This window comes from Harmonia axyridis, chromosome 1, assembly GCF_914767665.1.
Source record: "Harmonia axyridis chromosome 1, icHarAxyr1.1, whole genome shotgun sequence".
NCBI lineage: Eukaryota > Metazoa > Arthropoda > Insecta > Coleoptera > Coccinellidae > Harmonia > Harmonia axyridis.
Window position 1 is genome coordinate 15076505 of NC_059501.1, and position 21496 is coordinate 15098000.

The 21496-nt window shown below is 32.9% G+C and overlaps 2 protein-coding genes across 7 annotated transcripts in view; both read right to left on the reverse strand.

Moving 5' to 3' along the window:
- LOC123677856 (E3 ubiquitin-protein ligase AMFR-like) overlaps window positions 1-13280 on the reverse strand; it is a 63906-nt gene extending 50626 nt beyond the window's left edge. Inside the window, exon 1 of the mRNA XM_045614589.1 lies at window positions 12821-13280. Within this exon, the coding sequence (XP_045470545.1) occupies window positions 12821-13084 (264 nt within the window). The 5' untranslated portion in view covers window positions 13085-13280. The remainder of the gene's footprint in view (window positions 1-12820) is intronic.
- A 1001-nt stretch (window positions 13281-14281) lies between these two features.
- LOC123677885 (oxysterol-binding protein-related protein 3-like) overlaps window positions 14282-21496 on the reverse strand; it is a 43614-nt gene continuing 36399 nt past the window's right edge. For all 6 annotated transcript variants that reach the window (XM_045614623.1, XM_045614653.1, XM_045614645.1 and 3 more), the window contains one exon: window positions 14282-20540. In XM_045614623.1, coding sequence (XP_045470579.1) covers window positions 20082-20540 — 459 coding nt within the window. In that variant the 3' untranslated portion in view covers window positions 14282-20081. The remainder of the gene's footprint in view (window positions 20541-21496) is intronic.

A 21496-nucleotide genomic window follows, 5' to 3' on the forward strand; every position in this document is an offset into this window, starting at 1 on the left:
CAATTATGAATGGTAATGGAAGTGTATGTTCACTATTCACTTCTCTACGAATTTCTGCGGAGAAGCATACATTAAAATGGAATGTTTGATAGGCATATAGTCCAGCAATTTATGTCATCACGATTCGTATAACTAACGTGACTATGTGAAATCATTCGAAATTTGTAGTTTGTAGAAAAAACTTCAGATAATATGATTTTTAGTTAGTTTCAAACGATACGTGTCAAAATTTGACAGCAGTCCGACCATTAGTTTGTAAGATATTGCGTTGTGAGTGTAGCTACATTTGTTATTTGAAAAAAGATGGAAAAAAAAGAATTTCGTGTGCTGATAAAATCTTGCTTTTTGAAGGGAAAAAAATACAGTTGAAAAAAATCTTGGCTTGATGAAGAGTTTCCAGGGTCTGCACCAGGAAAATCAGCCATCATTGATTGGTATGCTAAGTTCAAACGTGGTGAAATGAGCACCGAAGACGACGAACGCAGTGGACGCCCAAAAGATGCTGTCATCGGCGAAAAAATTTAAAAAATTCGCAAAATAATTTTGAATGGCCGTAAAGTTGATCGAGATAGCAGACAATGTGAAGATCATTTGAACGTGTACATAATCATATCATTCACAAATATTTGTACATGAGAAAGCTGTGTGCAAAATAGGTGCCGCGCGAGCTCACAATCCATCAAAAGCAACAACGTGTTAATGATTCTGAGCAGTATTTGAAGCTGTTTAAGAGCAATAAACCTCAATTTTTGCGTCGATATGTGACAATGGATGAAACATGGCGCCATCATTTCACTCCGGAGTCCAATCGACAGTCAGCTGAGTAGACTGCACACGATGAACCTAATCCAAAGCGAGGAAAAACAGAACAGTCAGCTGGCAAGGTTATGGCATCAGTATTTTGGGATGCGCAAGGTATAATATCCACTGATTACCTCCAAAAAGGCCAGATCATCAACAGCGATTAAGTAAAGCTAAAGGATAACGCACAGTATGAAAGGCAAAATTGGCTTTTGGTGGGTTTACTCGAATTTTTTATATGTTGTAGGACTCGTGATGCTGATCAAATGTCTTCACCACTCTAAATTCAACCATTATTTATATTGTATATGTCATAGTGTACTTAAATGGGTCTCCCTATACAGGGTGAGTCTTTGACTTGTACATATATTTCAACCGAAGATTCCTGAGATCAAAAGAAACACTTTTTTCCTTTATAGTTTTTTCCGATTCGGCCCGGTTACAAAGATACAGGCTGTTGAAAATCGATAAAAAAATGTGATTTTCAGCTATATCTCTTAAATGGTTCTATTGAAGGAAATGATTTTTGAAATATAGCTATTCCTTGATGTGATACATCTTCTCCGAACACAAGATTCCCTACACATCTTTCAGTTTCTTCATTATGAACATTACATCACATAAAAATACCAGAAATTCGAAGAACCCAACTCTTAAAAGTAATTTGAACGTTCATTGAACAATATTTGGCTAATTTGGAAAATAAAAGTATTCTTCATATTTTCTCCTACAAAGCGCCGTTTTTGAGTAAGTTGATCTTAAAAAAAAAAAATTATCTGTGAAATTCGAAAAATTGGGTACTTTGGCTAAATGCAACTCTGTTCTGTTGTGGAAAAAAAACCACAGAAATGAATATTTACTATGTCATGTCTCAGATTTTAGAATTGAAGTACTAGCCAACTTGGTTTGAAAATGAAGTTATTTAAATAAGCTCACCTCAAATCTTCTATGTGATTACAAATTACTGAGCTTTGACACAGCTCTTATAATAAATAGATACTTCATTAAAATCAACATCCTATTTTGAAAAGTCCAGATTTCCCATAAAGCCCATGTTTAAAAAAGTTTTCACAAAATAGTCCCATTATAATGACAACAGTCAATAACCCACTAAAGACTGCTGCTATCGAACAATACTGTATTCTTCGAGGGTCATTCAAACCCACATCGAAACATACCACTAAGTACATACTAGACAAATTTTCATGTGATTGAGAATAAATACTTTCATTCTTTTGCTATTCCATAAATTCATCCTAGAGCATATGATTGACATACTTCCAAGAGTGCCATAATTGTTTTAATATGAAAACAAATAGGTGAGTTGAAAGAAACAGGATATTCAACTGTGGATATTTATATTGAATACTTCTCATTTATTTTCAATGGCAAAATCAAGAAGAATCAAGTAGTAGAGTTGGCTATAATGTAGGTACATATTATAGAACAAATTTGATTACAAGTGGAGTCTAACATTTTCCATTGATTACAGAGCCATAAAACTTCATTTCCATATTTTCACACTGATGGCTCCAAAAATATTGAAGCAGATCATTATTTTTATTTTTATGAGATAGTTGGAACAAATCAAATGCTTCATTTCATAAAGGAATTACTTTCTATCAGAATGCACACTTATTTATTTTGTATCCACACAATTATTTTGGAAATTGTTTTTAAATTTCTTGAAAATATGTATGGAACTTCAATATTCTGTTGGGTTTCTTCAAATCTTCGATGATTTTCATTTTATGCAAATATCATAAGACAATAACAGTGTAAACCTGTAAACTGTAAATGAATATTTTAGATTTTAGGTTAGAAGTGAGAACATAGATTATTCGAACTACTGTGTTTAAATTTGCAACACTCGAAATTTGAGGTTCAAACTTAAAACCACAGACTACTAGTCTGTGTTAAAACTGTCACAGATGAATATTATTTACTTGAGAATGTAAGGTTAAATTGCAATTCTTCTACGATATTGAAATAAACAACGATATATTATAAAAGCGATATAATAAATGAATGGATATGAATTATGAAGAGCAGAGCTAATATGGGTGGTAGCGAGCTCAATTCGTTATGATTATCGAAATGAAATAGAAAATCAAGAGAAAAATATTTAATCTTTATCGTCAGTGAAATTGGGATATAACTCATTTATTGTATTAAAAATACTATTTTGTTCAACAAATGGAATGTTAAAAGTGAGTTTATGATGGTTTTTCCAACTTAGTAGCTTATTTCCAAGTTTCAAATTGTATATCTTATAATTGCGAAAACTTCGATGTTCCGGTTACCAGGGGTGAATTAGCTCATTATGAAAATTTAAAATGGCTATATCTTTTCAACAGGGCCGAATCGGAAAAAATGGTAAATGAAAAAAGTGTTTCTTTTGACCTCAAGAATCTTCGGTTAAAATATATGTACAAGTCAAAGACTCACCCTGTATATGAAATGATTAAAATATACGATGGACAAATAAGGAATTGAATCTCGAAATGAAGGAAGAAAATGTATATAGATATAAGTTTCCCATCAAATAAATTGAGTCGAAAAATTCAATATCCCTGAAACGGATGACATTTTTGAAAAACCTATAAAATCAACTCTCCTGTATATCTCTGAAATGATAAATAATATCTATGGTCTGTTTTGAGTAGGTATCATATAAGCTATAAAAATTATCGGAAAAAACATTTCAGAATTTTTAGAATATATCGAAGAGAAACCAAGACATAGCGAAATATTTGAAACAGTATAATTTTTCAGTAACGCCCTGTAACTCGAGAACGAATCAAGATATCTATGATCTGCTTTCTGATATCTTATTATTTTGAACCAAGAGATCAGTCTTATATTTAGTTCCTGAGATGCTTTCAGTCGAATTTGGGACATCCTGTATAGAAGTACAGAATGATAATACGCCGGCAGGTCAACCCTGGCGCTTTTCATAGCAGGCCGAGAAAACGTGAGGATAGATGGCTTTCTAGATCCCGGGAGCGGGAATAAGATGATAAATGTTCCGATTTCTCGCTGAACTGTTTGTTCCGCTAAAAGCATAATTTCCTCGAGATCCGATAGGTGGGAAAATTTCCCGGAAAAACGAATAAGGAGAGTGGAAAACAATGTTCGACCGGAAGTTATCCAGATTATATGGTGAATTATGCAATGTCACTTTCGTGGAAGATTCGGGCTCCGCCTAGGATTTTGATCTTGTTTTTCGACGTCGCAGTTCTTCTTAAAAAAAAAAGCACTATGGTTTATGATTCATATCATTCATTCGATGATTATGTATAAATCACAAGGAAAAATGGAACGAGGATCCTTGTTCGAATAGGTTGATTCAACCCAGAAAGCAATTGCTGTTTAATTGGCTTGATAAAGCTCAACTTAACTCAGGGTAGTTGTTCACATGGGTTGATTAAAGTTGACTCAACTCAGAATGATATTTGTTCATATTGCTTGATGAAGGTAGATTCAACCCAGAAAGCAGTTGTTGTTTAATTATAGTCCGGGAGACAGTAAAAGATATACATGACCAAGTTCCTCTCAAACGGTAATTAGTAGAATGCATCAGGTAATAGTAATAAAAAGCCTCGTGAACGTCAGCTGCAACTCTGCTGGGGGGGGAGAGCGGCGGCAGCCCCCCAAACACGAAGAAAAAAAAATTCAGTCATTTCCTCCCAACTGAAAATTTGTCAAATTCCCAATATCTAGACGAAAAAATACAATCAGCTGGCTATAGCATGGTGGATTATACGTCAGCTGGTGCCTCAAACATGAAAAATAGTAATTTACTTAACAAGTCCGGAAAATATGGTTTTTTTGGACGAATAGACAAAATTCCAGGACGAGCGTAAGCGAGTCCTGGAAGTCTGTGAGTCCAAAAAAACCATTTTCGGACGTGTTGCGTACAAAATTTTTTCGGCAACCATGTAAAATAACACTATCGCTGTTGCTTTCCATATTTTATTGCGATTGCGATCAAAAACATGCAAATTTTTGACAACTAATTTCATATGAACTGTCAGCCGTTATCTCGGTTGCTATGGATTCTATGATTCTTTTCCGGCCTAGTCCGGGAAGTACGTACTTTCCGGACTAGGCCGGGAAATGCTACTTTTTCAGAGAAGAAGCGTCCGGGAAGTGAGCACTTCCCGGACGGTTGCCGAAAAAAATATATATTTTCAATGACAGCTCTGACAGCGACTCTGATAATGAATCAGAGAGTGCCACACTCGCGAGAAAAGGACTTTCTCCACATGTTGCACAATAATATTTAGTTACTTCCACTCTCTGATTCAGTATCAGAGTCGCTGTCAGAGCTGTCATTGAAAATATAATTTTTTGTTTGATTAGCTTGATTAAGGGTGACTTAACTCACGATAGTTGTCCGAAAGGGTTGATTGAAGTTGACTCAACTCAGAATGATAGTTGTTCATATGACTTGATGAAGGTAGATTCAACCCAGAAAGCAGTTGTTGTTTAATTAGCTTGATTAAGGGTGACTTAACTCACGATAGTTGTCCAAATGGGTTGATTAAAGTTGACTCAACTCAGAATGATATTTTTTATATGGCTTGATAAAGGTAGATTCAACCCAGAAAGCAGTTGTTGTTTAATTAGCTTGATTAAGGGTGACTTAACTCACGACACTTGCCCGAAAGGGTCGATTAAAGTTGACTCAACTCAGAATGATAGTTGTTCGTATGGCTCGATAAAGGTAGATTCAACCCAGAAAGCAGTTGTTGTTTAATTAGCTTGATTAAGGGTGACTTAACTCACGATAGTTGTCCGAAAGGGTTGATTGAAGTTGACTCAACTCAGAATGATAGTTGTTCATATGACTTGATGAAGGTAGATTCAACCCAGAAAGCAGTTGTTGTTTAATTAGCTTGATTAAGGGTGACTTAACTCACGATAGTTGTCCAAATGGGTTGATTAAAGTTGACTCAACTCAGAATGATATTTTTTATATGACTTGATGAAGGTAGATTCAACCCAGAAAGCAGTTGTTGTTTAATTAGCTTGATTAAGGGTGACTTAACTCACGATAGTTATCCAAATGAGTTGATTAAAGTTGACTCAATTCAGAACGATAGTTGTTTATATGGTTTGATGAAGGTAAATTTAAGGCAGAAAAGGGTTGTTTACTTGGCTCGATAAAGGGTAGTTGTTCGAATAGGTTGATGAAGGTTAAACCAACTCAGAATGGTAATTTTTTATATGGTTTAATTAAGATAGATTTAACTCAGAAAGCAATTATTGTTTACTTGGCTTGAGAAAGGTCGACTGAAAGGAGAAGTGCCCCTGTTTATACCAATGAGATCATTTAGAATTTTTACTCTTCTACACCTCACAAATCAATATTTATATCGTTATCGTGTTTACGGTCGGATGGACGCACCCAGAGAATAGAATTTGTAGACGGATTAGTCATCAGTGAATCAAATCTTATCGTTTAAGACCATTGCTGCAATTCAAAAATTCCAGACGTCGCGTCATGACGAAATTTCAGAGCTATCTTTCCGGGGAACAACATTAGAAAGAGCAACAGCGAAAAAAGTATACCCAATATTTCCGTAAGAGCAGATTCGATCGAATTGATGTTTCTAGATCCGATATAAAATAACAATTTCAAGCTTGATGCAAAATTTTCTGTTGATCGTATCAACATAACCATAGAAAATTCAAGCAGAATATCGAAAAAATTCAATAAACAGGGTGGTTCAGATTTTAGTACAATAAATTTGGCATCGGATAGTACAACTCTTTTCATGAAAAAAATGCCTTCAAACATATATCTTAACAAGCTTCGTTTTCGAGATGCTGGGTGTTAAAGTTTAAAGAAAAATCAGTTTTTTACCTATAACTCTAGTATTATTACATTCATTGTTTCAATTTGTAAGTATTGATGTCTTGATAATGCAATGTTTTTAATTAGGTAACTGTCTCCTGCCGAACTTATCCAGTGGCGTAGATATAGGGGTGCGATGATCCTTTTTTTTTATTGAAAATCTACTTCACTGTCTTAAAACCATTTTCGAGATAATCGAGTACAAAGAAAATATAACCCACAAATATTAATTTTTCAAAATTTCCTATTAAGGATTGATGAAAGCTCAAAAATTAACGTAGTATATTATAACGCTTTCTGATAGCATATTAACGAATATTTCTGAAAGACACTCAAACGATAAAAAAATTTGTGAATGTTTTTTATTATTAAGTGTCTGATAAATTTTCTTTCTGAAATGTCCAATTAAATGCCATCTGAAAGCGTTATAATACACTTCGCCAATTTTTGTACTTTCATTTATCACTGATGGGAAAATTCGAAAATAAACTGTTGTAGATTTTTGGGGATAGTGTTTGCTTTCTACTCGATTATTTCAAAACACCTTGTATCTCGAACACGAAGCGTGTTAGGATATATGTCTTATCTGAACTTTTTTTCATGAAGAAAGTTGTTTTATTCGATGCCAAAGTTAATAAACTAAAATCTGGACCTCCCTGTATGTTTGAACCTTGAACATTGTATCAACCTTCCTCAACAATTTCCACTTTCTGCTTGTCGGAAGCCTCACATCGACGAACTGAAGATCCCGTTACTCGACGGATCAAATTTGGGTCATTTCTTATTTGGTTTGCTGCAACTTGAATTCTTTCAAGTAATTGTTGATGAGATATGATCGAGGATATGATTTCAACATGATAATCAAGCTGGTTCATATAGTTCCCCATAAATAAAAATCTAACGGATTGAGATCCTGTGAACGAGGTAGCCATAACTTTAGTCCCCCCTTTGACATTTTTCTTTATTCGAGATATTTTCATTTACTCAAGCAGATACTTGTCTCCCTTTGTGAGGTGATGCATCATCCTACTGATATAGTATATCCAAAGTCACTTGGAGGAAGCCAGAATATTTCGATTATACAAGGGTTGTCCAATTTTCAGAAATTCCTTTGGGGCCAGTGAATTTATTGCCAAACAATACTTCCAAATGAATCCGGGTATTTAGCGGATCGCGGTATCCACTTCAAAGATACATCTGGGCAGGCGTTTTTGTGGATTAGTTCAAGTGAATTTGGATGTACTATACCACATATTATTTCCAACAATGTATTAGGTGTACAGGGTGGGCAAATAAGCGAGGTAAGCGGTTATATCTCAGGATCCACTCATCGTAGAGACTTGTGGTAAAAAATGTTACCACTAAAGTGTACAAGAGCAAGAGAACACACTGGAAATTGTTTTGAAGTTCATACCTCCACCGCTAGTGGGCGTAATATCTACCGTCGAGTAGAAAAATGAATTTTACTCGAAAATGTTTCATATGAAAATGAAGAAAAAATATCATTACTGTAATCCTTGGAAAATTCTCTATCTTTTTGAATTGTCACTTTCGATTTTACGACATCAAATAAGAATAGGTGAAAGGGAGAAATCTGACTGATTGAAATGCCTATAAATTTGGCTCAACAATTTTGAGCAAATTAGATCTCGTCTGAAAGATAATATCTTCTTGATTGAGGACAAAATATAGTCATGATAAATTTGTTTTTGCTGCTTTCGATAGGGGGGCGCTAAGTCAGAAGTTCATTGTTTTGTTCATTTTACTCCGAAATTTGAATTGTAATGATAGGATTTTCTTAACAGAAACAGAAATTCCATCAAATTCGCATGAAAAAACCTGAAGGTCGCAAAGCGATAATTTCAGGCGTTCTGAAGTTATGGCCGAAAGAAGATATTCTTCAACTGATGCACTGCGAAAAACCAAATTGTGTCTTTAAGTTCTAATAGAAACAGAAATTCCATCCAATTTCTATGAAAAAACCATAAGGTCGCAAAGCGATAGCTTCAGGCGTTCTGGAGTTATGGCCAAAAGAAGACACAATTCAGTTTTTCAGTGCATCAGTTGAACAATATATTTTTTCGTCCATAACTCCAGAACGCCTGAAGCTATCGCTTTGCGACCTTTTGGTTTTTTCATAAAAATTTGATGGAATTTCTGTTTCTGTTAGAACTTAAAGACACAATTTGGTTTTTCGCAGTGTATCGATTCGTGGATGACCAGTTTTGTCATCTGCTGCCCGAAAGATGGGAGAAAGTAGTGGCCAACGATGAACATTACTTTGAATCATAAATGTATAACCAGTTTTTTTTACAATATAGCTTCGAAAAAAACGGCGGAAGCATAGTTGTGCGCCTTTGTATGATTGTTGTGGATACCGTCCCCAGTGAAACAATCCTGGTCAGATCACATGACAAGCGAAATAAATCTATTATTATTGTGCATGTTGTTGGAGAAATCATCGACGAAATTATAGTTGTCATATCAACTAGAATTTCCGTTATTCGATCTACTTTTAATTCTTTTTTCGAGGTATATAACTTTAAGTTGGCATTACTGTTCGAGATGGCGACCGATTTAACAGCTGTCAAGTGATTTATTCTCAGTTTGGTTTGGCAATTCATCATGAATAGACTCACGCCTGTACAACGCTTGCAAAAAGTGCAATTTTATTTCGAAAATAATGGTTCTGTGCGGAATACGTATCGCGCACTATGTCCATTTCATTTTGTTTAACGATGAAGCGCACTTCTGGTTGAATGGCTACGTCAACAAACAAAACTGCCGCATTTGGAGTGAAGCTAATCCTCAAGTGTATGTCGAAACACCGTTACATCCAGAAAAACTGACTGTTTGGTGGGCTTTATGGTGGGCTGGTGGAATCATTGGTCCGTACTTCTTTGAAAACGATGATGGCCAGAACGTTACAGTCAATGGTGATCCTGAATTGAACAACCATGATGTCCAGGAGCTGTGGTTCCAACAAGACGGCGCAACATGTCACACAGCTCGTGCCACAATCGATTTATTGAAAGACACGTTTGGTGACCGCCTAATTTCACGTTTTGGACCTATGAATTGGCCTCCAAGATCTTGTGATTTAACACCGCTAGACTACTTTCAGTGGGGCTATGTAAAGTCATTGGTCTATGCGGATAAGCCACAAACACTTGACCATTTGGAAGACAACATTCGCCGTGTTATTGCCGATATACGGCCACAAATGTTGGAAAAAGTCATCGAAAATTGGACGTCCAGATTGGACTACATCCGATCCAGCCGTGGCGGTCATATGCCAGAAATCATATTCAAAATGTAATGCCACAAGATTATCTTTCGGATAAATAAAATTCATGTCAATCGAATAATCATCGTTGTTTTATTGCAATTTAAAGTTCTATAGCCCAAAAAAAACACTCTTTATCATCTATGTTTGTCATATAGTCCTGTACAAAACACGACCAATGTTCATGCCATATTTTAGGACGCACATATCATCAGAAGCATTCATCTAGATCAACCGAGATAAACTACACACCAACAAAAATGACATGATAAATCACATTTCATAACAACAGTTCTATCGTCTATAAGAGCGCAATAGTCTTATGAACGAACGGGCGCTCAAGAGGTCCTGATGCCAAGTCAGTGCTTCCTTCGAATTTCTTTTTATATGAATTGAAATATTCTGGAGAATGAAAATATAATAACGAATTTCCAGTGTTTTCCTCCAATGCATTAAAAAACAATTCGAACTTCCTGTACGACTTTCAAGGAAAACTGAATCATTGTTACATTACCTTACATTGTGTAACGTTCCTTCGCAGTTGAAATTGAAAGTTATATTTCAATTAAAAAATTTGGAATATTATGAATGCTAATTTCATATACCGTTGACCTTCACAGTATTTTTGGCACTCAATGACTAATAATGTTTATTCATGACCTGAGGCATGAAAAGAATCATTGTAACGTTTTGTGAGGAAATCTTCCGGGTTGACGTTTTAGAAAATAATGATTCAGACGACAATTGGACAATTCGAAGTTAAAATTATTCTGCGATATTTTTGTTTGGGCACAAAGTAGGTATATTTGGCTATTTCCCTAGTATTAATTTCCACCAATCACAAACGCTCAATTTTGAATTACAAATGGTTTCTAGATGGAAAAAGTGTATGAAAGAACCTTTCAGCAGTTTTTCCTAGTTTACCCGCGACTAAGATGCATTCGATTTTTTTTTACAGGAAAACATAGATGGCCGAATGGTATTTGACGAGACTATTTCATGAGTAAAAGATTATTCTGTATACTGTATACATATAGTTTACAAAACATATTACCTATTATACATGCATAGATAATGCATATTTTCCTGATATTCTTCTTTTATATTTTCTACTTATGGTGATATGATCATTATTAAATTTAGCAGGGAACTTCAAATGTTGATCTACAAATGCCATATTTCACATCAATGGAATCCAAATTTTTTTAAATTATAAAGAAAATGAAATTTCGAACGGCCATTTCTACGGAACCCCTAGTCGAATTAACGAACATATACGCAGCATTCGAGATCCGAACCTCAATTTCCGAATTTCAAGTGTTTTTAGTATTTCAGGACGTTCCGTTCGAAAGAGTTATCGTGTTTACGGACGGACAGAATCGAATTTGAGGACGGATTCGTCATCAGCGAGTCGAACCTTGTCGTTTGAGACCATTCCCAGCTCAAAATTCGAAAACGACAAAAATTGCGACGGAATGTGTTCGGTAAACAAGCTTTTAAAAATTTAACATCTATGGAGTAAATATTTGTTTTGAAGATTCAAGGATACTATTGTTCGTTATGAGATAAAGGAATGCGGAGATTAGATTGTATTAGGCCTTTTATTCACAACATATAAGTACATATATGAATTAAATGACTTAATCTGGGATTCATCTAAAGACAAAGAAAAAAAAAACAATTTTTTTAAGCTATCCAAAATGTAAAATGTTAATAAAATTTCAGAACTTGACGTTTCCGAGGGTGTTTCTTTGAAACTAATGAAGAAATATTTCAACTGCTCAAGATAAAATGAATAATAATTGCATAACCGCGGACTCTAACCTATAGCATCTGATTTTGATTTTCAAAAATTTTAAACTTTTTTCTGCGTGTTTGCTATTCTAGCTCTTTCGGCTCATGCTACAAACTTCCACACTCGTGACAAGAGTTGAATTTTCTCCAATTATTGCAAAATATACTAAGTATTGCTTTTTATTTGAACCCAATATGCGTAAATGAAAGGGATATTTCTGAATGATACAGATTCGATATGAACTTTGTAACAAGAATTTTAGAACTAGTTTTGAAATTTTACAATTCCAATTTATGAACATCATTACTGATTCTTGTTTACAATTCATGAATTATAAATCAAAATTGGAGTCGTGATTCCAGTTCAATTAATTCATTTTTTTATAAATACAAATACTGAATTATGTAAATTGAACTGTATTCGATATCCAATCAATCATAACGAAATTGAATTAAGAACATTTTGAGGATACCTTTTTTAGTAGTTATATTAAGTTCTTTGCTAAATTTTTCTTCTCATTGATAAAGAATGAAAAACTCCAGATATAACCACTCGATTTTTGAATTGCTTTCAAACTTTGATCTATCGCCTATCGCAAAGGTTCATTTTTGGGAAAAATGAGCCTATGTTAATGAATGACGATAAATATGAAGACTGTATCATTCACTTAATCAGTAAGTATTCTACTTGATAACTTTGCATTTGGTACATTTTGATTTATTATTTATTTTTTGCTTTAAATATCACATATACCTATATAATCAAAGCTTTATCAAACAAGGTTACAAAATAATGGGGATACAAAAAATTGGAATTCGTGATTTCAAACTAGAACAACTGATATTACATAGCTGCATATAAATATAATACCGCCTCAATTAATGGAGTTAATCAAGAAAGTATATTAGTTAGATCTAAAATTCGACAATATGGTCATTATTTTTGCAAATAACATAGTTTGTCCCAAAAAAATTGTTTTGACATATGTACATAACCTAAAAATACATCAAAAGGAATCCCCCGGTTTTTGTATTATCCATTTGAGTGTAAATAGAACAATATATTCCATACTCACCCAAACACATATAGGCTCTCGAACCAATACAATGAAAATATCTCCCATATATTTCCTCATCGTCCTACCATCGGCTTCAGAAGAATTCGTTGTATTCAAACCATTTTGAGCAATATTGCCGATATCACTAGGGGCACTATCCCAATTGGGATCTTCTATAGTCTGCATTGCATAATATAAACATGCCGAAAGGGCTAAAACACTTCCAGCGGTATAGGCCCTCAAATTTGGAAAAGGAATTCTGTCCAAAATAGCAATTGGCATTATGAACTCTGCCGTTTTTCACGATATTAATAAAACACGAATACAAGTATGATGTGAAGGGATCGGTGGTTTCAACTTTTTAATTCATGTATTTACCTAACATTCATATAGAAAGACTTGACACGAGCGTTGTCAACTTGATTCGTCGCTAATAGACTACACTCTCCCAACGTCATAATACAAACTGATCGAAGATCGGCCAACATTGAATTTGACGTTTTATTTTCGAATTTGAACCAGTTAAATTTCCTGTCTCAGCTGTCAGTGCAAGTTTCACAGGTTCCTTCAGTAAAAATCAGAAAACTGCAAATTTCCTGTCTCAGCTGTCAGTGCAAGTCTCACAGGTACCTTCATTAAAAATCAGAAAACTGCTAATATTCTGTCTCAGTTGTCGGTGCAAGTCTCACAGATTCCTTCATTGAAAATTAGAAAACTGCAGGTTCACAGTTTTTTTATTGAGCCTCGTCACAGATGTCGCTAGTTACCAATATTTTAAATATCTATCTATTAGTAATTTGGAGACAAAAAAAATTAAAATTGTATTCACTATTGAATATCGAGGGTTAGAATTTAGGAATGGACTTTCAAAAACATTTCGTTAAATTTTTAACTTTTGTAATAGACAATAACACTACGTATATTTAAATAATTCCAAGATGAAACCTGTGTTTATTATGATAATTTTACTTCCGTTTCTACCGAAGGTTTAAGATCACTTTAGGGATCGATTTTGTTCTACGAATACTATATATCCACTGATAAAAAGCATTTCAGATTTTTTTGAAAAATTTCTACAATTCTTAGACAATTTTTAAGAAATTTAGGATTATTCGATGTGGACCATTCAGAACCGATAGGGTTCTCCAAAAAATATTAAGGATATATGTATGTTGGGCGTGCACGAACCTGAAATTGCCTAGACCTTAATATCTCATGTTTTCCTGATCAAATTTTGTTTGAAATGGTATCCGCAATGCGAATAGGCTACATCTATTGCCACAGTATTTTTTTTTACAAATATCTAATATAAAAGTGTTAAGAAAGCAGGTAGAAGAATAATAAATAACTGCGTTAAATGTACATTTTTTTCTTTAAGAAGCTTTAACTTATATGTATAACCAAAATACAAAGCTTTTTTTTTTAATGGAGGTTATTCAATTTGGACACATTCCTTACCTTTGAAAGAAAATCGACAAATTCAGCATTGAATTTATTTTCAATTTCTTCAAAAATAATATAATATTTTTCACAACATATAAATAAAGTAGGCGGATTTCTTATTTATATTTAACAAACTGTGCAAGCTGGAATTTGAATAATATGAAGCTACAATAAGAGATAAGGAAAATTCCATTGAACTGCAAACTTTATTGTCATTGAATCATTGACTTTTTAGTAATCCACTGGAAAAAATTCCTCGATATATTTCTATGAAAAATATTAGAAATTATTGAACTGAAAATGAAGAGAGTAGTAGTCAAGCTGGAAATTTGTGAAAAAAAATATTTGTCTAATATAATCACAATAGGAAGTCACAACTTGAACTAGCCAATCAATCCATAAACAATATAACTCATGCATTCAGGAACAAACAATTTGAAACATAATATAGCAGAAATAAAAAAGGAGATATTGTCACGTACGCTTTTGCTGGTTTTTAATTTTCTTAATAGCTTGAGGAGTACTGTTTCTTTCAAAATCAAAGCATCAGAATAACTGAGACTGGAAATTATAGAAAATTGAAAACATGACTTGAAATATTTCTTGACTATAACAACTTGATTGTGCCAATTTTTCAAGAAAAGCTGTGAATTTTTATCGTCATGCTGCATGGATTCAAATTTGCTTAACCCTCTTTCTCATCAAGTACTTTCAGTATCTTTGATAAAAATGCTATTCGATGCGTTATATGTCCCAGAATGAAAATATTCAAATAAACTTCACAAAAACTAAAAATGAATGAGAGTTGGGAAAGAAAACATAAATAAAATTCTTTAAAATGAAAATTACCTGAGGAATTTCAATTTTTGTGATTTTGTTTTATTGACTTGGAGGGTTTATTGTTCAAGGTAATGTATAGTTTTTTGGTATGCATTTGCAGAATATTTATTATCAAATTTTCAAGTGAATGGTGAAATCTACTTTCAATTTTTTTTCAAAAGTGCAATTCTACACATGACAACAAAATTATTTTCATCACTTAAAGAATAATTTCGAAGAAATTGCCGAGGTAATAACAAAGCCCAAAAGAAAAAATCTATGCAATCAATCACGTATAACAAAAATTTACAAGCATCAAACCCTCATTGCACTATGCTTTTTCCAGGCTATTTCTGAGCCCGGCTTTTCGTGCGCATGCCTTCCGGCCTATTTCTGATGCCCCTTACAATACCAGGTCTTTTTCAATTCTATTGTGACTCCTATTGATATGTCTATTTCTGGGCTGATTTCTGATACTATCACTTTATGCTTTTATAACAATTGTTACAGGGGTAATTACAGAACTGAAAACCTTGAAGTTATTTTTGTGGTTATGTTATATCTTCATAAATATTTGGGGGATTAATATCACACTTTATGAATACAATTATGAAGTCAACAAAACATGAAATCGGGTAAAAATTATTTTGTACATCTGCCTACTATATCTTTTATCGTAGACTATAAAATCTATTTGAATGTAATATGGTACAGAATCAATGTAAAAAAAATTGTTTATCGAAAATGCAACGATGCAAAGCTAAGAAATTGAGAATATTTGTGTTAGAATATCATCCAATAGAAAATAACAAATCGGAGGTAATATTCTGTTGTATTGCAAAATTTCGGGCTTTTTAGCCTTGGTATAGTTGGTTCTTCTCCTGACGTTTCACTTACTACTACGGTAAGCATCTGTACAAGTTTCTCGGCCATAGATTTTTATTTGACGCTGGATTTCTCCAATATGAGCGCCTAAGAATTAATTTTTATTTCTATAAGAATTCGACTGGAAAATAAAGGTAAAGCTTTGACTAATGTAGAGTTTATTTTATATGAAACGATAAAGTAATTTTGCGTTACATCATTTTTGAGGATCTAGTATAGTTCAAATTAGGAAGAATTTTGTTTATTACGGTTGTATAATATACAGAAAATGTGAAATTAACCACTCAAAACTTTAGGAACAAAACATGAAAATAAAATAAATAATGGTAGGTTTGCAGCTCTGAAAAAAGCGTCAAAAAGGCATAGTGTAATAATGACCAGAAATAGACATGAAAAAAGGCGTCAAAATAGTCTCAAAAACAGAATATTTTAATTAAGGGGTTCATAGTATCAAGACATAAAGACGATTTAATTTGGATTTGAACCCATAAAAGGTTTAATTACTCAGGTTTAAGAGATGTTTTAGGTACATATATATGTGTTGAGACATGAATGTCATTGAATTTGGATTCAAACCTCCTTGATCATAAATAATAATATATCCAAGATAACTCTATATTATTAATGTTTCCAAATATTTGTATTCAAATTGCACCGATAACTGCAACTAAAAATCCAACTGATGACAATAAATTGTATGAGAATTATTTAAAGATCACCTCACATTCACACACTACTATCATGTTAAAAAAAAACCGTGAGGACCTTTTTTTTATTTCAACTATTTATGAAATAGTTATATTTATCATCTTTTATCGAAAAGACTGAAATCTGAGCCTTACTTAAAATACACATTTATGTAACTTCACAAACTATTCTAGACTAACTGTGGTTGCCACTACATTTTTCCTGTCAGTTCACCACATAAGAAAATGTTTACCATATTTGTGAAACATTTTCTTTCAGTATAACTACATATCAAGAGCATTAAATACTCCCACAAAAAAATGAGAATAGTCACCATGAAGTCAATAAAACTAAACTCTATCAAGTCTACTTGAAAATTTGTTGTAGCATTCAAATTCATAATATTGAAATGGATATCTGATGAAAAAAATAACCATTAGTACCTAAAATTTTGCAGTTCTATAATCACTTAAAAATATTACAAACTATCCTCAACCACTATAGGGAAAAAAAAATTAAAGGATCACATTATCAACTTGCATTTTACAACAATATAATAAAAACATCGAACCTCAACTCTGTGAGTGACTAGATAAGAAACTCCAAAGAATTCCTTTACAAAATTCCTATTTTAAAAAATAACAATCACAATTTCATTTATCTCAAATCTATACACTAAAATTACACTGAAGCAATTATGCAATTCAATTAATCTATTATCATTCCATCGAAAATTTTCAGTGCCAGAATGTACTTCTTTGAGAACTACATAAGACTAAGGAGGAATATCTGGCAATATATTTCAAACTATATTAATTTATACACACTACAAAGGGGAGTATTTGATTTGTATATAATTTTCAACCATTCAGAAGTTTAGCTTCATTAGAAAAGAAATATTAATGTTATTTCTTTGTTGAATAAACTGGTGCTTTGATCAATTTGATTTGCCTTTCCTCAACGATTTTGTATCAGCCATCATACTGGTGCAATTAAAAAAGTCCTATATGTATACATATTGCTCAATTCTGATGATCAATTAATCCAAAATATTTGAAAAATAATAACAGAAATCGTTTTTTCAATATTTCGGAAGGAGAGAGTACTGATGATAATTTATCAAATTTTCATAATAATTTATTACTAAAAAAATATTGACCTGATAGGTTTCAATTGCTGGACAATATAACCTGGTCTTGTCAATATTCATATGAAAAATTTGCTTTAAGTTGATTACTCAATATGTAGTTTAAACATTGTATAAAGATAGTAGGATGATAATTTCGAGAAAATGATTCTACACCAAGATGGCACCACCCAGGAAAACTAATTATGATTAGTATTTCTCAGATGAATTAAACATGTTTTCTAATTTTGAAGTTATAATAAATTCAAGCCCAGTGACTAGAAAGATGCCTAGAAACCCTGGTGAGTACACCAATTAGATTTTGTTTTGATTTTTTCAAATAGACCATCTATTGCGTTGGCTAGAACTTACCGGAGTTCTGTAAGGTGGCGTTCTTCAAAATTGCTCGAATTCCTGCTATAGTTTCGTTTCTTGTTATTTCATTTTAGTTACATTTAGTCCAGTAGTTAATTCGTAAGGAATAGTTCTAAATTGTGTATAAGGATACTTTTCGTGAAATGGGACCAATTCGTATTTGTTAACCTCAAACACCCATTTGGGTTATGACCTAGATGTCTAAAAACATGGAGAATTTATGAATGGAATGACATTCGACCAAATTGAAAATATTAGTTTTATTTCGTGGCGGCGCCGCAATGTCATACTTCTCATTTCGATCTTTTTTCCTTTGATTTTGACAGGATACATTAATTAAAACCCGATCCTAGCCAATCAGAAGCTTAACTAATATTCTCAAAATTGGCAAAATCTAATCAGTCCATACACCAGGTTTTTAGACATCTTAGTTATGACTACAATTCACGATAAACGATGTATGCGCCATCTAAAAGTCTAATAATCTCTCAAAATCAAGTAGGCATAAATCTCCCGTTTTGTCCCAAAGTTTTACAGGTATAAGTAGTCACGCCAGGGTTAGGTTACTAGCCATACTGCCTCAATATGTTTCTGTTCATTGTATATACAATGCCTGTTCTTTATTAGCTATTAATTACTTCCCGAAAGAGGTTGCGTTGTATGAATGAATGTCAGGATAATATCCCTATTCTTGGATTAATAAACTTGACGTTAGCACTTGAGGTGAACTGTGACGTTATGAATAGCCGTTCGAATCACAGACACTATCCTTATTGGTCAACCTACGGACCTATCATTAAGTTTCTAATCACAGGAATAGTGATATTATCCTAAACCGATGGTGAAATCGAACTCAAATGGCGTCATGCTACTATATATTCTTTATACAATGATTTCATATGTTTCCGTTCATCTGGAACATTCTATCAAAATGGAGTTTCATAGTCATCATGAAATTTATAAGTAAATTCTAAATAAATTCTATATTATTCAAAAATTATTTTTAGGAATGAATAAACGCTATATTACTGAAGAGAAGAATGGAGTCATCAAGATTATACAAGCTAATATTGAAAACACCATAAATTCAGACCAAGATTCCAGACATAATATTTAAAATTACAAATACTTGGAAGAAATGTTTCTCTTTAAAATTTGAGTGGATATACTGTTGAAATAGAAATTGCATACCCGTCAAAAACTCACTTCTATACACTGTATGAAACTGAACTCTACTATGAATTATTAGATATTTCAAAGCTATGTAGTATATAAAAAAAAACCAATTAAAAAAATATCAAATACTTCATGAAAAATCAATCAGTATAAAATTCTTCCATTCCTGTTACAGTGCATAACAATAGTTTTATTGAAATACTTCTTACCTAGAAATATAAATTAATTTTAGAGCAGAAGTATTATACAACTGATGTAAATATGTTATAGCTGCTACAATAATTTCATGTACACTTGAAAAATATCTCTAAACATGCTATAGTATAAGAACACCATATTTCATTCTACTTTTCAGATGTTTGTTCATTAGCTAATAAATTAAGAATATTTCCGAATTTTAATTGAATTAGTTATTTATATGCACCTAAAAATTGTATTTCGGTTTCTACTTTTAACATAAACAGACAATTGATCACTAATTGCCTATTTACCTTTCCTATTCATAGTGTATATCCTTTTGTTTCATCATTTGAAGAATTATTAAAAAATTGTTGTTTTTCTAATAACATAAAAAAGTTCTCAATATAGGAGATTACTTTGAATATATTTACAATTTTCATTGTACCACAATTACCAGAATTCAGCCTAAATCACTATACTTCTAAACAACATTATATAGAAATGAGTAAACAATCTACTAAAAACATTAGCCAAGAAGCATCGGTGAATCAAGTTCATCTAAATAGCAGGAAGTAGTTAATTTACGGTTTACCAAAGAGATTCGAACTGCATATTACCAAATCCAGGGGTTTTTCTGCATTCCCAGTATTTTCCATTATATTGCCAAGCGTCGCCTCTTGAAATTGAAAACCACCTTGGTTCGTATTTTATATTCAATTCTTCCCTTCTCTTCCTCCGGTCTCTTTGTGTTGTCTCCAATTGTAATTTGAGGTTTTCGGCCAGAGAGAGGTCGCCCTCCTCAAGTGCCCTCTGATCAGGTCTGAATCGGGTATCAGTCGGAGGCAATAAATTTGAATCAGGACCCAATTCATTGAGTTCAATTGCGAAACGCGTGAAACCGTAAAATCGCTCATGATTTGGGGGCAACGTACCAGCTCTCCAAATGCATCGGGCAGAAGGTGCAACACCACAATACAACGACTCTGACCACTTTCCGAAAAGACGTCTCACTGGCTTTCCAGCTTCATCGTAAACTGCTCCTACAACCTAAAAACACAACTTTTGCAACTTCTTAAGGAAAAAAAAATTTCATGAAAAAAAGGTTTTATTCCTTAACCACCCTAATACTTTCTTGGATAGAAAATGTAGTTAGAACAAATATATTTTTTATCAATGTTATTGCATATGTCAATGATCTTTGTTGATGTTATATGTTGAAAAAAGCATAACAGAAGTACCTAATAAATGACTTGAACTTATCTCAATTGAGATCAAATGGTTTCAATTTTGATGAGACAATCAACATGAAATTTGGCATAGAACTTGAAATTTTTATTTCATATTTACTTCCAAAATCTCAACTCAGTAAGATCTGTTGCCATTGAAGGTTTTTCTTTCAATATTATGCTTGAATTTTCTAAGGCTCTGATAATGTGACCAGCTTAAAATTTTACATGAGATTTGAAATCGTCATTTCATATCAACACCCTAAATTTCAACTCTGTCGGTTTTGTAATCAGGAAATATTGAGTCATTTTTTTTTGCATCCTATTGAATTTTCTATGACTCTGGTTAAGTAATCAACATGAAATTTAGTACGAATTTTATAAATAAAAATTTCAAGCGAAATTTTTTTCTCTGAATACATTTCATTTCCATCGAATATGCAGTTTCGAAATTACATATGAGGAAAAAAAAATATTTATTCGGGAGTTATCGCGTTTACGGACGGACTTTCTTAAATTTGACGACGATTTCGTAATCAGTGAGTAGAACCTTATCGTTTGAGAGCACATCAGGCCCAAAATTCGGAAATACATATTTTATGTTTCATCAACCAATACGGTCTATTAGTGATGACGTCACACACCGCCATTTTAGTTTTCCTGTCAGTGTTCGGAATCCAAACAAACAAATTGTCATTCAAAATAGTACGTTGTCATTGAATAAACTGGCTTATTTTGATAAATAAGATTATTTAAGGAACGATTTTACTATTAATT